This window comes from Gossypium arboreum, chromosome 8 (assembly GCF_025698485.1).
Source record: "Gossypium arboreum isolate Shixiya-1 chromosome 8, ASM2569848v2, whole genome shotgun sequence".
In the NCBI taxonomy this organism is placed as follows: Eukaryota; Viridiplantae; Streptophyta; class Magnoliopsida; order Malvales; family Malvaceae; genus Gossypium; species Gossypium arboreum.
The window spans coordinates 84,508,624-84,523,788 of NC_069077.1; the positions used below are offsets into that span (position 1 = coordinate 84,508,624).

Consider the following 15,165-nt stretch of genomic DNA (forward strand, 5'->3'; position numbering starts at 1 on the left):
TTTTATAATTCAGATAAAATGTTAAAATTTATAAACATTAAAGGATAAATTTATTGAATAAAATGTATAAATATTGAAATTTTAATTTATTATTAAATGAATAAAAAATTAAAATTATCTTCTCCTTAAAAGTGATTATATAAAAATTAATAATTTAGTTAATAAAATAAAGCAAAGTGAATAATTCAGTGATATTTTGTACTTTACCCATAAAAGAGAGTGATGTATAATGGCATTCATACACCCAGCCCGACCCGGCTTCTCTCCGTGATTTATTATTTATTATTATATCAATCAGAAAGAAGAAAAAATACTCAGAAAAAGGAGTAAAGCAAATAAACGGGAAAATGTCAAGAACGTCAATGGTAGGAGATTCAAGCTCCTGGTCCACCGCTCTCGTCAAGATTTCACCTTACACTTTCTCCGCCATCGGTATCGCAATCGCCATCGGTGTCTCCGTCCTCGGCGCTGCATGGTAGCCTTCTCTTTCAAATTTCATTTTGCATGTAATCTGGGCATAATTTATGAAATAGATATTAAATTGTTCTTTTTTTTTTAAATAATTTATATTCCTAGGGGAATATACACAACTGGGAGTAGTTTAATCGGTGCTGCTATTAAAGCTCCTCGAATCACTTCCAAGAATCTAATTAGGTAATTACCCCCCCTCTCCTTTTTAATTTTGAATTGCTTTTATTGCGTGATTTGTAAAGCATCAAATTATTATTGTTCCTAAAATCCCTAATCTATTAATTTTGGTGAAAGATTTATTAATAAACTATCATTTAATAATGCTTTATGTTTCAGATTTCTTGATTTGAAACTAAAATGTTTTGCTGGCCTTTGAAAATCAGATAGTGGAAAATAAGGAAATTGTTGATATTTTTAAGTTTTTCGTATATCCCGCTGCCTTGGATCTGTATAATGTTTAAGGGCGGAACTTCATTCCAGCTAAAAGGAAGGGCAGGCAGGCTGGCGTTTTTTAACTACAATCATGTTTAACAAGAGAAGCTATGATTTTAGTTTTCTCTTGTATAGATCCTGTCTATTTGTCCCCAGATATTGCCTTGCAATTTTAGAGATGGCCTCCCTGCTATTGTAATTTGAGACTAGTTGCTGTTTGCTTGCCTTGCTCGATTCATGTAATTGTCAACTGGATTAGTAGCTCTAAATGAGATTCGATGGACTAATGGAATACCATTACGAATCTCAAGAAAGGATTTAGTAAATTAAAGATGGTTTACCTTTTCAATTGGGCTTGTCCAAATTTCTGATCTGGGTTAAAATGTTTTTACAGCTTTGTCAATTATTCGTTTGAAATGCTGTTTTTATTGCAGTGTAATCTTTTGTGAAGCTGTTGCTATATATGGTGTAATTGTTGCAATTATTTTACAAACAAAGTTAGAGAGTGTTCCATCATCACAGATATATGCGCCTGAGTCTCTTAGAGCAGGATATGCAATCTTTGCTTCGGGAATTATTGTTGGCTTTGCAAATCTTGTTTGCGGGTTCATCTCTTAGCCCCCTTCTCTCTTTTTCTCTTCTTTTACTCTTTTAAATGGAGTCATCCGAACGACCATTTTGCTTATTCTATACACTTATGATTTACTTTTTTGTGACAGATTATGCGTAGGAATAATTGGAAGCAGCTGTGCACTGTCTGATGCACAGAACTCGTCACTTTTTGTGAAGATTCTTGTGATTGAGATTTTTGGCAGTGCACTTGGATTATTTGGAGTGATTGTAGGTATAATCATGTCAGCTCAAGCAACATGGCCTGCAAAGTCAGTGTAATTTTCCGCTCTTAGTTACAACTTAGCTCTGTGAGACTGCAATCTGTTGAATGTATTAGTTACTGAAAATGGCGCCTACATATGTAACCATGTATTTAGAAACATGCTTGGACATGCTGTCTTTTGTTCCGGTAATGATTTGTTGAATTAGGAATAAAATTTCTTATAAAAAACCATGATTTATGGTTTAAGTGTGCTACCGAGATTTATTGGTTCTTTTATTTTGTTATATCGTCGGCATTTGTTATATGGTTGATTTGTGCCAACGAAGTTTGTTCTTCCGTTAATCTTTCCGGTGTATGGCTACCATTTTTGGGTGTTCGGATCCGACTTGATAAGGTTAGATTTTTTTGTCAAGGTTGGAATTTTTGTTTGAATATCAGGTTTCAGGCGGGATAGCTTTTTTAAATAGAGTTACATCATTAGTTACTAAATTATGGATAAATTTTTATTTTGGCCACTTAATTAAAAAAGTTACGATTTGGTCATTAAACAATTCAAAAATTTTTATTTAAGTTATTGAATTGTTCAAAAGTTTTTAATTATGTTATTGGACTGATAAGTTTTTCTTTTAAATTTTGCAAGCGAGCTCCAAGCAACGATCTAATAGTCTGTATATTGGATCAATACTTATTGAGAAGTAAAAGAACATATATGAGATCTAAGTTGATTTGATGGTCACTGTCGGATATCAGATAAAAAAACTGTTTGGACTTTAGTTTGTAAATTTATGACTTTCAAAGTTATTTTATAAAAAAATGAACGGTAGAAAAAAAAAGAAAAACAGAACTTTTGATTGGTGCACGGAGTACAAACTGAGAAAGTCATATACCATCAATTTTAACAGTATGATAATTTAAATAAATTTTTTTGAATAGTTCAGTGGTCAAAATTGTAATTTTTTAGTTAAGTAATTAAAACGAAAATGTATCTAAAATTTAATTAATAGTGTAGTTTATCCTTTCAAATAAAAATATTGTGTCAGTTCCAAGTTGAACACAACCAGTATCGCCTACCTTGAGAAAATTACCAATGTATCCTCTTTTAATTCTATAAATAATTTTAGTAATTTTAAAACTTTTATATGACTTTATAATATTTTAATTATTATTTATATTTTATAATTAGATATTTTCATTTTAAAAGATTTTAGAATATGCATTTTATTTAATTTGTAAAATTAAATAATAAAATAAATTATGCAATGTTTCGAGGCAGGGTGGAGTTAGATAATTAAATTTTTAAGTCAAGTTCATATGTTAAATTTTTAAATAAAATCGGATGAAGTATAAAACTCGTGTCAAGATCGAGATCAGAGTGGATAAAAATCACTTGTCTCGCTGTCATCCTATCCATTTTTATGCTGCTAATTTTTGCCATTGCTGTTCACATTTTTTAAGTAGCCGATGGAAAGAAATGAGATCAACAGGTACGTTACATGAGACTACAAGATGAACAGGAATAAGCTAAAGTGCAAAATATCAAGCCCTCTGATATGGAAATTAAGAGGGATTTTTATCAAAATAATATAAAATAAAAATATTTCTCAAAATAATATGGGTTAGAAAATTATTTATCAAGTTAATATGTTTTTACTGTAAAAACAGTGTTCATACTGATTGTGCAACACTAACCCAAAACTGTACATCATAATAGTAAATTAAAAATATATATTTAAATGAGTGTCGCAATAGATTTTGTTTGCTTCTTAACACATAATTCGTATTTATCTTAAAATAAAACTTAAAAACAAACAAATTGCTACAAAAATGAGAAAGAAAGGACTCACAAAATTGTAATTATTTAACCCATTAAATTTGAGGATTGATTGCTTTAGATTGTCTGAATTATTTGTTTTCTACTAAAGTGGGTGTGGTTTTTAGAGTTGGTGGGTGGTTACAGTTTCATGGTTTATTCTAATTATTATTTATATTTTTAATTATAATAATTTCAAATTTCATTTCTCTATTTTATAACAGTTAATTAATTTACTTTAATTTGTAAAAAACATATTTTCATATTTTATGAAAAATGAAAAATTAGTTTAATTGGATAATGTTATACCACTTCCACATATCACCCATAGACCCACCTTTGCAATACCTTTGTATCATTTATGACACCACTAGGCAACGCGAGGCAACTCCGAAAGGTGCAAGATGAGGGTGTAATGAAGAGAGTGAGCAAGAAAGTGATAATTCATCTGTTTGAAGTGTACGACAACGAGGCCGCCAATGACATCAGCGTCTTAGAGATCGTGACCGTCCAGATGACAATCTTAAAAATATCTATGACAATTCCACCATTCCAAGGTAAGAATGATCCTGAAGCTTATTTGGAGTGGGAAAAGAACATCGAGTTTGTTTTTGACTACCACAACTATTCAGAAAGTAAAAAGGTAAAGCTCGCAGCTATAGAGTTTTCTGACTATGTAATTGTGTAGTGGGACCAGCTTATAACAAGTAAAAGGAGAAATGGTGAAAGACCTATTTCTAATTGGGCTGAAATGAAATCAGTCATGCGGAAAAGATTCATCCCTTCATACTACCATCGAGATTTATATCAACGACTCCAAAACCTTACTCAAGGTAATAGAAGCGCTGAAGATTATTATAAAGACATGGAGATGGCAATGATCCTAGCTATCATCAAGGAGGATCGAGAAGCAACAATGGCAAGGTTCCTTGCAGGTTTAAACCGTGACATTGCCAACATAGTTGAACTACAACACTATGTTGAAGTGATGGACATGGTCCATATGTTGATAAAGGTCGAAAAGCAACTCAAGCGAAAAGGAGTAAGTCGATCCTATGCCAATCCTTCTACCAACAAGTGGAGCCAAAGAGTGAACAAACCTCCTGTTCGAATAAAGGAGTCGGTTGTAGCAACTAAATCCAATCAGCCCATTGGTGAGTCGAGTCGAAACAAAAACGAGCAAGTGCCAAATCGCACGAGAGACATAAAATGTTTCAAGTGTTAAGGTCGAGGGCACATAGCAAGCCAATGTCCAAATCGACGTATCATGGTGGTAAGGGCCGACGGTGAAATTGAGTCCGAGGAGGAGAATGAAAATGAGTCTGAAGTACCATTCGATGATGAAGGAGAAGAAGTAGAACTACCGGTTGAAAGAGAAATTCTTGTGGTGAAACGAAGCCTTAGTGTTCAAAGTGTTGAATCTGATCAACAAATAGAGAAAATTTTTCACACCCGATCCCACATCCAAGGCAAGGTATGTAGTTTAATTATTGACGGTGGAAGTTGTACTAATGTAGCTAGCAACATGCTGGTGAACAAGCTCAGTTTGGCCACAACCAAACACCCAACTCCATACAAGTTGCAATGGTTAAATGATGGAGGAGAGCTTAAAGTCACAAAGCAAGTTGTGGTAGCGTTTTCCATTGGGAAGTATCAAGATGAAGTGGTGTGCGATGTTGTTCCCATGCACGCGGGACATCTACTTTTGGGGCATCCATGGCAGTTAGATAGGTGTGTGATTCATGATGGTTACACAAATCGGTACACGTTCAAGTATCGAGGCAAAAATGTTACTTTAGCCCCGTTGACCCCAAAACAAGTGTATCAAGATCAATTGAAATTGAAAGGAAAAGTGCAAGAAAAAAAAGATTGAAAAAGAAAAAGACAAAAAAATGGAAAAAAAGAAAGGAAAAAGTGTGAGAGAGGAGGTAAAAATACAAGAGGAAGAAGAGAGCTAAAAAGAAAATGAGACTGGAAAAATAAGTGTATTTGCTAGGGAAAAAGACATTCGAAAGTCCCTATTGATGCGTCAGCCCGTGGTTGTACTTATGTACAAAGAGTGTTTATTCGATACAAACGAACTTGATAACTCTTTGCCTTTGTTTGTTGTTTCTTTGTTACAGGAATTTAAAGATATTTTCCCTAAAGAAGTTCCTAGTGGACTGCCTCCAATTCGAGGTATTGAACATCAAACTGATTTTATTTCCAGAGCTACAATTCCAAATAGACCAGCTTATTGAAGAAACCCTGAAGGAACTAAAAGGTTACAATGACAAGTTGCTGATTTAATGAAGAAATGATACATACGGAAGAGTTTAAGTCCATGCCCAGTGTCCGTTCTATTGGTGCCTAAAAAAGATGGTTCATGGAGAATGTGCATAGATTGTTGAGATATCAACAAAATTACCGTCAAATATCGTCATCCAATGCCTAGACTTGATGATATGTTAGATGAACTAGTGGTGCAAAATTGTTTTCTAAGATCGATTTGAAAAGTGGCTATCATCAGATTCACACGCGGGAGGGGGATGAGTGGAAGAAAGCGTTCAAAACCAAATACGGTTTGTATGAATGGCTAGTGATGCCATTTGGCCTCACTAATTCTCTGAGTACATTCATGAGGTTGATGAACCACGTTTTGAGGTTTTCCATTGGTTATTTTTGCGTAGTTTATTTTGACGATATTTTAGTTTACAGTAAGCCTTTATCTGACCATATTGAATATCTACGATTTGTGTTGGAAGTTTTAAGAAAAGAAGTTTTATATGCAAACCTTAAGAAATGTAACTTTTGTAGTAAAAAAGTTATTTTTCTAGGTTTTGTTGTAAGTGAAAGTGGTCTAGAAGTGGATCAAGAGAAGATCAAGGCAATACGAGAATGGCCACGTCCGACCAATATCAGCCAAGTTCGAAGCTTTCATGGCCTTACAAGTTTCTATAGGAGATTTGTACCAAACTTTAGCACACTTGCTGCCCCATTGACTGGTATTATAAAAAAGAATACACCTTTTCTTTGGTCTGATGAACAAGAATCCTCTTTTGTTAAAATCAAAGAGTGTTTAACTAACGCTCCACTTTTACGTTTGCCGGATTTTAACAAAATTTTCGAGGTGGAATGTGATGCGTCTGGAATAGGTATAGCTGCAGTTTTAACGCAAGATGGGCAACCGGTGGCTTATTTCAGCAAGAAAATGAATGGAGCTACAGTCAACTATCCTACCTATGACAAGGAAATGTACGCGTTGATACGTGCATTAGAAACAGGAAGCATTATCTTTGGCCTAAAGAATTCGTTATACATACAGATCATAAGGCTTTGAAGCATTTGAGAGGACAAACCAAGTTAAACAAATGTCACGCAAAATGGGTCGAGTTCTTAAAATCCTTTCCATATGTCATCAAATATAAACAAGGTAAGGAAAATATCGTTGTGGATGCTTTTTCGCGAAGGTATGCTCTTTTAAATTGTTTAGATGTTAAATTACTTGGTTTTGTTTATTTAAAAGAATTATATGCTGACATTCTAATTTTGGAAAGATTTATAAGTTGTGCAAGGTGCGTATGATAGGTACTATCGGCAAAATGGATTCCTATTTCGGGAAAATAAATTATGCATACCCCAAAGATCAACAAGAAATATGCTGGTTCATGAAGCACATAATGGATGTTTAATGGGACATTTTGGGATAACTAAAACTTTAGCCGTTCTTCAAGATCATTTCTATTGGCCAAAAATGAAATGAGATGTGGCTAAAGTATGTAGTAGCTGTATTGCTTGTAAGAAGGCGAAATCAAGAATCCAGCTGCATAGGTTTTACACATCATTTAAGGAGCTTTAAGGATAGGATATGAGTGTTCAACTCCCATTGTCTACAATGGGATTCTAAATAAACTTTTTTTTGATGAATTTGATAATGTCTACAATAGGATTTTAAATAATAAAGAATTTCAAATAAACTTTTTTTTATGAATTTGATAATATCTTATTACTTTGTAAGTGTTCAACTCCCATTGTTCTCCGAAGACTGAGTTGGCTTATCAAGCAAACCTTGTAGCGTCAATTCTGTTTATTTTTTGAACTTATCACTTGTATCCAAGTGTGCCGTTCACCATACCGAGGTTCCTATCTTTGTAGATAGCGGGTCGAGTTTTACTATCAAATGATCCTTACCAATTTTTCATCACCCTTTTCAGCCTAATTGCTTTCTAAGTTTTGGGTCAACACGAATCTATTGTGTTGGTTCACTCTTAAGCTTTAGCCTATCATCTATCATTGTTTATTTAACCTTTTTTGCAACCTTTCCTTTTAACTTATCCTTCAACTATCTTAAGCCTATTTTTTTCAAATTGTCAATCTTACCCAATTTAAACGATCAGGCAAGAACACGACTCATGAAATCCATATCTGAGTTTGTATCAACACCTTTGTCATTAGCTACCTTCTTTAGAAATGCATTGGGCTCTTTAAATGTGATGAGATAATTAGTGATAGTCAAGTTACCTTATTGTCATGTCACCAATTTACAAGGTCACATCACCATGTCTACAATAGGATAGGATGTGAATTTGTTGCCAACAAGATATTTGTTATATTTATAGCAATAAACTTTTTTCGAAATAATATTTGTGCTTTGTGCGAGACGGATTCTAAACGTTTTAGGCTTTCAACCGAACAACCTTATCCTCTATTCTTGTATCAAGAACTGCTTTGGGTATGGGCTCGAACTATAACACCCTAAGCCTTACCCGATCACTGAGCCTAAGTAACAGGATGCTACATTACACATCATAACATCACACGTTACACACCGTCTCATTTGCATATATCTCATATCACATTTACACATTATAATACACAATCCATATCGCATAATCACATATCACACAAGAGTAATGAAAGCAATAAGAAAGCTTAGACTCGGAACTTAGGGTATAAGTTTAGGCTACCCCTAAGCTCCCATTTAACACTATGAATTGTGTCTACAAGCAACGATTCTAAACACTCACCATTCACACTTTTTCCTAGTTGCGAAAAGCCTAACTAGCTTTTTGTTTCCTTTTGCCTTGCTTGTCAAAGGCTCCAACAGTTCTGAATCTTAACCAAAATAAATCATGCAAAAAACACAATTAATATTCAGCCATAGACTCACCTCAAGCAAACAAAAAGTGTAGGCCTAAGCTAGTTCCTCTTGAAACTGAAATTTTCAACTAGCATAACCGAAATGCAAAAATCTCAATTACTACTTATTGCATTTGCTTAAAACTGATTCAAATCGTCTAATTACTTACTTAAGAATGATTCACATTCTTCAAACCACTCTAAAGTACTCAGAATCATGGTTCCAAAATTTTGACATACAATGGCCATCTTTTATGAAAACATAGCAAAACCTTAAAAACTTTTAACGAAACTTTAAGGAGAGTTTTGAAACCTTCTAATCACATTAAACCAAGTTGAAAAACACTTTGAAACATCGATTTCATTCAAAATCCCGAATTCCACCATTAACATCCCAAATTTCAGCATTTACACAACCTTTGATTCAATGGATAGAAACTCGATTTAAATAGCTAGATTACATTAAAAACTAATAGGAAAATGAAACATTACCTTGATTATGGACAAAAACGACAGGTTGATGAAATCCAAGAAAACCCATAATGTGAATAACAATGGTTTTGATGGTGTTCTTGGTGTTTCTCTTTGAATTTGGAAGGGATTTGGTATTTGAATGTTGGTGGAAATCAAAAGGATTAAAGCAATAAAGATAAAAAATTGGTGAATGATATGGTTGGGGTTTCAATTAACGACAAAAAGGGGAAAGGAATGTTTCTATTCTCTCTTTTCTTTTCATGTCAATATTATGGTCAAAGAGGAATAAATGGGTTGATTTTTAAAACTTGGTATAATTGTTTTTAAGCTACTCTCAAATTAAACCCTTTTACAAAACAGTCATCTTTTAAAATTTAAAGCCTTTTTCACATTTTTTTTCATAAATTGGTTTAATTTTCAAAAGCCATAGAACGAAGGTATTTTTGGGTTACCACACATCTAAATTTTTGAACTCACTTCGAGCCAAAATTCCAAAACTACCCTCGAAACTTCTAAACCCAATTTTAGGATGTGACACGAATAATCACTAATCAAACATAGAACCAGAAACAATTAATCACTTTCAGTAAGAAAGCAATTCTCTCTAAATAAAAACCAGTTGAATTTTTATTCCCTGAAATAAAATTTATACATAAAAAATAAATTCTCTCTACTTTCTGGTAGAAAAACAATATCTCAAAGTTATGTGAAATGTAACAGTCTGTTTTCAGTGAAATCGGAATAGTGGTTTTGGGACCACAAATGGATGAGTAAATTATTATTATTTTGGTGTCCATGGGATGTTAATATGGTCATATTAAAATTTCGTTAAGAAATTTTAAGGTTAGCATGATTAATTAAGTGAAAAGGACTAAATTGTAAAAAGTGTAAAAGTAGAATTTCATTAGTTAAAAGAGCCAAATGACTATGGAATCTTAAATTTAGTGGACTTAAATGGTAATTATACCATTTTTGTGGTTTTTGGATATTCATGGCAAGGTTTATTTGAAATTTTAAATGTTTTTAAAGGTTTAAAAGGTAAATGAGTAATTAAGGTTAAAGTAAATAAAACTAAAAAAATTTCTTCAGTTAAAGTAAATAAAACTAAAAAAATTTCTTCATCTTCTTCCATATTCTCCATCGATTTTCTAAGCAAAAAGAATCCATTTTTAAGCTTGAAGCATTCGACCAAGTGCCTTGCTTGCATGGTATGAATTTTAAGCCTGTCTTTATTTATTTTTATGTTTTTAGAGTTGTTGTAGTTAATCTAGCTAGCTCGAGGATCAAATTGTAAAACTGTCAAAGATTGAGGGTTATGTCATGCATGTTTTTATATGATTCTTGATGTTTAATGATAGATTATGAGTCTTTGTTGATAAATAAACAAGTTTTGTAAAATAAATTTTGATGAAAATTGCATTTAGGGACTTGTTTGTAAAACTAGTAAAAAATAAAGGTAAATTTATGAAATTATAGTTTTTATGGATTGATTTAAGTCCCTAGAGAATTTGGCTAGCTTGAGAAGAGGATTAAAATGCTTAGGTTTAAATTTATGAGCGTAAGGACTAAATTGTGAAAAGTTAAAATATTAGGGAAAAATAATAATTTTGCAAAAATATGAAATGTGGACTAAATTGAAGGCTAGGGATATTAAATGGATTAAATATGTCTATTTAGGTCAAGATAGACGACATACGAATCTAGATCGGGGAAAAGCTAAAACCTCAGATTAGTCGATTACGTTCCTACGCCCTAGTCGTCGAGGTAAGTTCGTATGTAAGGATTACTATATTTATGTTATTCAATTGTATGTTATTATGTATTTATAATGCTATTAATCAATGTAAATCCAAAGAAATGCCAGGAAGGTTATTAAGTCCCAGTTGAACCTTAGGAATTCGTAGGATACAAATGACATGTCATCAGGGATTTCATGTTTTGGGTGCTGATCTTGAATGTCCTACCGATGGCTGAGCTCTTGCATTTGTTACAGATACTCCATAGCTCATGTGAGTAGCATTGTGTAGCTTACATTCTAATCTACAGCTCGTGTGAGCAATGATGTAAAAGAAAGGTTAGGGTTATATGTTTAAGCTTACTTCGTGTGAACTTTCCCGAGTATTTGATAATATTCTAGATAGTTCAACGGGCATGAAACGGAAAAGAAATGGTAAGTGTTCAAATGAAATATATCATATACTTATGAAAAGGAAATGGTGATTTAAATGGTATGATCAATTATGTAAGTTACTTGTTATGGATGAATTCATTTGAACCATGTATAAATGCACTAACTTGTGTATTTGTTGATGTTGTATAGACATTGTGCCAAGTTGTGGTATTAATTAATGCTTTAATTATACTATTTACATTATACAAATGAATGGTAAGTTGTGTTTATTGTGACATCCCAAAATTGACCCTAGTCGGGATGTGGTTTCGGGACCACAAAACTGAGGCATAAAAATAATTTATAATTTATTTTGATGCCTATAATATGTGTTAATTCATGTGTGACATTTTTGATGTTTCGATTTAGAGTTATAAATGTGAATTTCACTAGAAAGGGCCTAGTAGTAAACATTGAAAGTATGATGGGGAAATGTGGGATGACTAGTTTATAATGCATGCAAAATAAGGGATTTGCATGTCAAATTCCCCCTAACATGAAGTGGCCGGCCATGACAAGGAATCATGGGCTAAACATGTCATGAAACATGTTTTGTTGGTGCACTAGGAGAAACAATAAACAAATGAGTATGGGTAATAAAGAAAGAAAAAAAAATGTGTGTGTGTGAGTGAAACCCCCCTTGCCGTGCATTGTGGAAGAGAAAAGAAAAATTTTGTTCATCCATTTTCTCTTCTTTGGCCGAAAATACTAAGGAAAAAGGAGGATTTTTGCTTCATGCTTGGTTTAGAAGAGAACTAGAAGGAGATTTGGCTATACTTGCATCAAGATTAAGGTATGTTTGAGGTTGTGTCATGAGATTCATGCTTGTTTTGGTTGCTAACTTGATGTGCATGTTAGCCATGGTTCAAATCCTTGTTATGCCATGGAAATGGTATTTGGCCAAGGTGGATTTTGTGTTAATGCCATTGCATGTTAAATATGAAGCTTGTTAATGGTGTATGTGTTGGGGATTGATGGCTCTTGGACTTTCTTTTTAGTATTTTGAGTGAGACATTAAGTTCTTTGCTTAATCATGACCAAAATGATGGTGTTGTGATGTATTCGGTCATGGTATATCCATAAGTATGATTCATGCATGTTGCATGGTAGGTAAGATTTGAGCTTTGAATATGTGTTTGCACATGATGAATTGGTATGACATATATACTATTTCAAGGTATATATTTGCTTGGGATGATGTTTTCGGTTATGTAGTACATGAGAGATGTGTATTGAGCTACAATATGTAATCGTTAGTTAGTAAAATGCATGCTGTTTTTGTGTGGTATTAAGTGCATAATCGGCCTCAACATGGGCATGCATATTCGGCCACATGAGGGAAATTGGTGTGCATGCATTCGGTTAGAGGCAAGCATATTGATGCCTATTCTTGGCTTAGAAAATTCGCTAAGAGGAATACTAACTAAGGTGTTGAGTTCGATTCATGATTTTGTACATATGCGACTTTGATGCCTAATGAGTAGATATTTATATATTGGCTAGGCATCTTGAATTCCTCTTCCGATGCTCAAATGATAAAACCAATTTATTTGTTAAATTTAGCCCAAGAAGCTAGAGGTGGAGAATCAAGCAAAGGCAAAGGAAAGATAATCGAGTAGTCGATTGGAAATCGTTTCATCCAATATAAGGTAAGTCATAAAGCATATATTTGGCATTGATTTAAATGATCATAATATATATATATGCAATTGTGTTTAATGAATTGATGTGTAAGTGGAAATGTATGTGTATGGAATGATGCCATTGTTGAATGTATAAAGGTAGTAAAATGCATAACGTATTGGTCTTGGCACTAAGTGTGCGGGTATAAATGGACACGGTGACAAGATTGGCACTAAGTGTGCGGATTTAAAATTTGTACAGCACTAAGTGTGCGAATTTGATTATATAGCACTATGTGTGCGAGCTGATTATATAGCACTAAGTGTGCGGACTTATTATATGCTTTTGCATCACTATTGGCACTGAGTGTGCGATATTATCGAGTTGATCACGGACAGCGGATCGGGTAAGTACCTCGAGCTCATGATGAATAGAAAATACGTCCATGCTTGGGGTTGAATTGGTAAGCCTTAAATCTATGTGATGATTGAAATCGTATGGTTGTGCTGGAAAATGAGTTAATGTGTAAAATGCTTGATTATCTTGTTGTGTAGAATATGAAATGTGGATGTATGACTTGGTACGAGATTGGACCGAAAGGTCCGAGGTATTATGGTATAGATTCGATATGGATGAGTACCTAGCCTCGTTCTTTGTACATGTTGTAGTGACTTTATTAGTGGATTGATAAATGCTTATGACTTACTGAGTTGTAAACTCACTCAGTGTTTTCTTGTCACCCATTTTAGGTCACTTGGGACTCGTCTTGTTGTGTGCTCGGAACCGTCGTTGAAGTCATCACACCGGCTGAAATCTTGTGGTATTACTTTTTTGTTGTTGAAGAACATTTGGCATGTATAGGCTATTATATTTTGTCGAATTGTGGGTTGTAAACTTTAAGCCATGTGAAAATGGCCTATGTGGTCGTCGAGTGGGATGCTAGAACCTATAGCCACGAGTCTTAGAAACTCAAATTTTGTTAAGGTGACCATAATTTGTGTCATGTATGATGGATGATTAAGGCCAAGGAAAAATTCATGAAATTGGCATAGTCTACTGCAGTAACTGTTGCGGACAGCAGCAGTGAGATGAGATTGAAAAATCACTAAAAATAGTATAAGTAGAATTAAATAGTGAGTAAATTATGGAACTGATCCTTGATGAATCTATTTTTATATGGACAAAACGAAACGACCATATGAGCAGTATACTGGGAGATATTAAAGTTCTCGTGAGACAGGGCCAGAACGATTTCTGGGTCCCCTGTCGTGACTTTGAAAATTTACCATAAATTATCCAGAAAGAATTAGGAGTCATGCCTTATATGTACAGATTCCATTTTGAGTCTAGTTTCATTAGAAACAAACGGCACCAGTATTAAAGCCCTGTACAGAAAGATATTCAAGTTGTAACGCGCGGAGGTCAGAGCAGTCGATCCCTGTAACATGGGTGACTTTAACTAATAAACTGTACCAATTGGCCCAACCAAAATTCTAAAATAAATCCATGGATGGATATATGAGTCTAAATTCAGGAAAATTTACGAAACCAGTTTCCGAGTTTTGGAACTCGAGATATGATTTTAAGGCGACGGTGACGCAGTTTTCCAGCCTGTCCAGAAATGCCAAATTGGTCGGTACTTTAAGAGGATTTGTCTCGTTAACCCTCGTGTCCGACACGGCGTCGGTCACGAGTTAGGGTGTTACAATTTTATTGGTATCAGAGCCATGGTTTAGTCGGTTCTAGGACTACCATAGCGTGTGAGTCTAGCTATACATGCCAAATTGTTAGTGCTTAATAATGTGATGACTTGACGGTTGAAGTTTTTGTTTTGATTAACAAATGGAACCGGGGTAGAGACCCTTGGCGGATGACGTTGAAAGTGTAGCGGCGCTCCGCGCAAGGGCGCTGCTGTTGAGCCTCAGTCATCCGCGAATAATCAAAATGAAGGGGCGAAACAAGCCTTCTTCACCATGATGAATGAGTGGGTCGCGCAATATGCCCGAACCAATCCGGCTGTCCAACCATTCCCGAATTTAAATACTGCACCCCAAGAGCCCGCAATGCCTCCAGTTACTGATCCTGTGAGGCTGAGTAAACCACCTGTAGACCTGATTAGGAAGCGCGGGGCTGAGGAGTTCAAGGCCATAGTTACTGATGATGCCGAAAAGGCCGAGTTTTGGTTCGATAACACCATTCGAGTGTTAGATGAACTGTCATGCACACCCGATG

The 15,165-nt window shown here is 34.3% G+C and overlaps 1 protein-coding gene across 1 annotated transcript; it reads left to right on the forward strand.

The window, feature by feature from the left end:
* Positions 1–235: 235 nt before the first annotated feature.
* LOC108467995 (V-type proton ATPase subunit c''1-like) lies at positions 236–1,873 on the forward strand. The gene is made up of 4 exons (XM_017768836.2): positions 236–475; positions 577–654; positions 1,338–1,508; positions 1,623–1,873. Exons 1-4 carry the CDS (start codon positions 348–350, stop codon positions 1,792–1,794), a joined length of 549 nt encoding a protein of 182 aa, XP_017624325.1. The 5' UTR covers positions 236–347; the 3' UTR covers positions 1,795–1,873.
* Positions 1,874–15,165: the final 13,292 nt, after the last annotated feature.

Bases quoted from the DNA above. Each gene is read 5' to 3' on its own strand.
- LOC108467995 (XM_017768836.2), top strand. From the start codon at position 348: ATGTCAAGAACGTCAATGGTAGGAGATTCAAGCTCCTGGTCCACCGCT. The intron at 476-576 runs GTAGCCTTCTCT...TTATATTCCTAG, and splicing joins TCCGTCCTCGGCGCTGCATG to GGGAATATACACAACTGGGA. The intron at 655-1,337 runs GTAATTACCCCC...TTTTTATTGCAG, and splicing joins ACTTCCAAGAATCTAATTAG to TGTAATCTTTTGTGAAGCTG.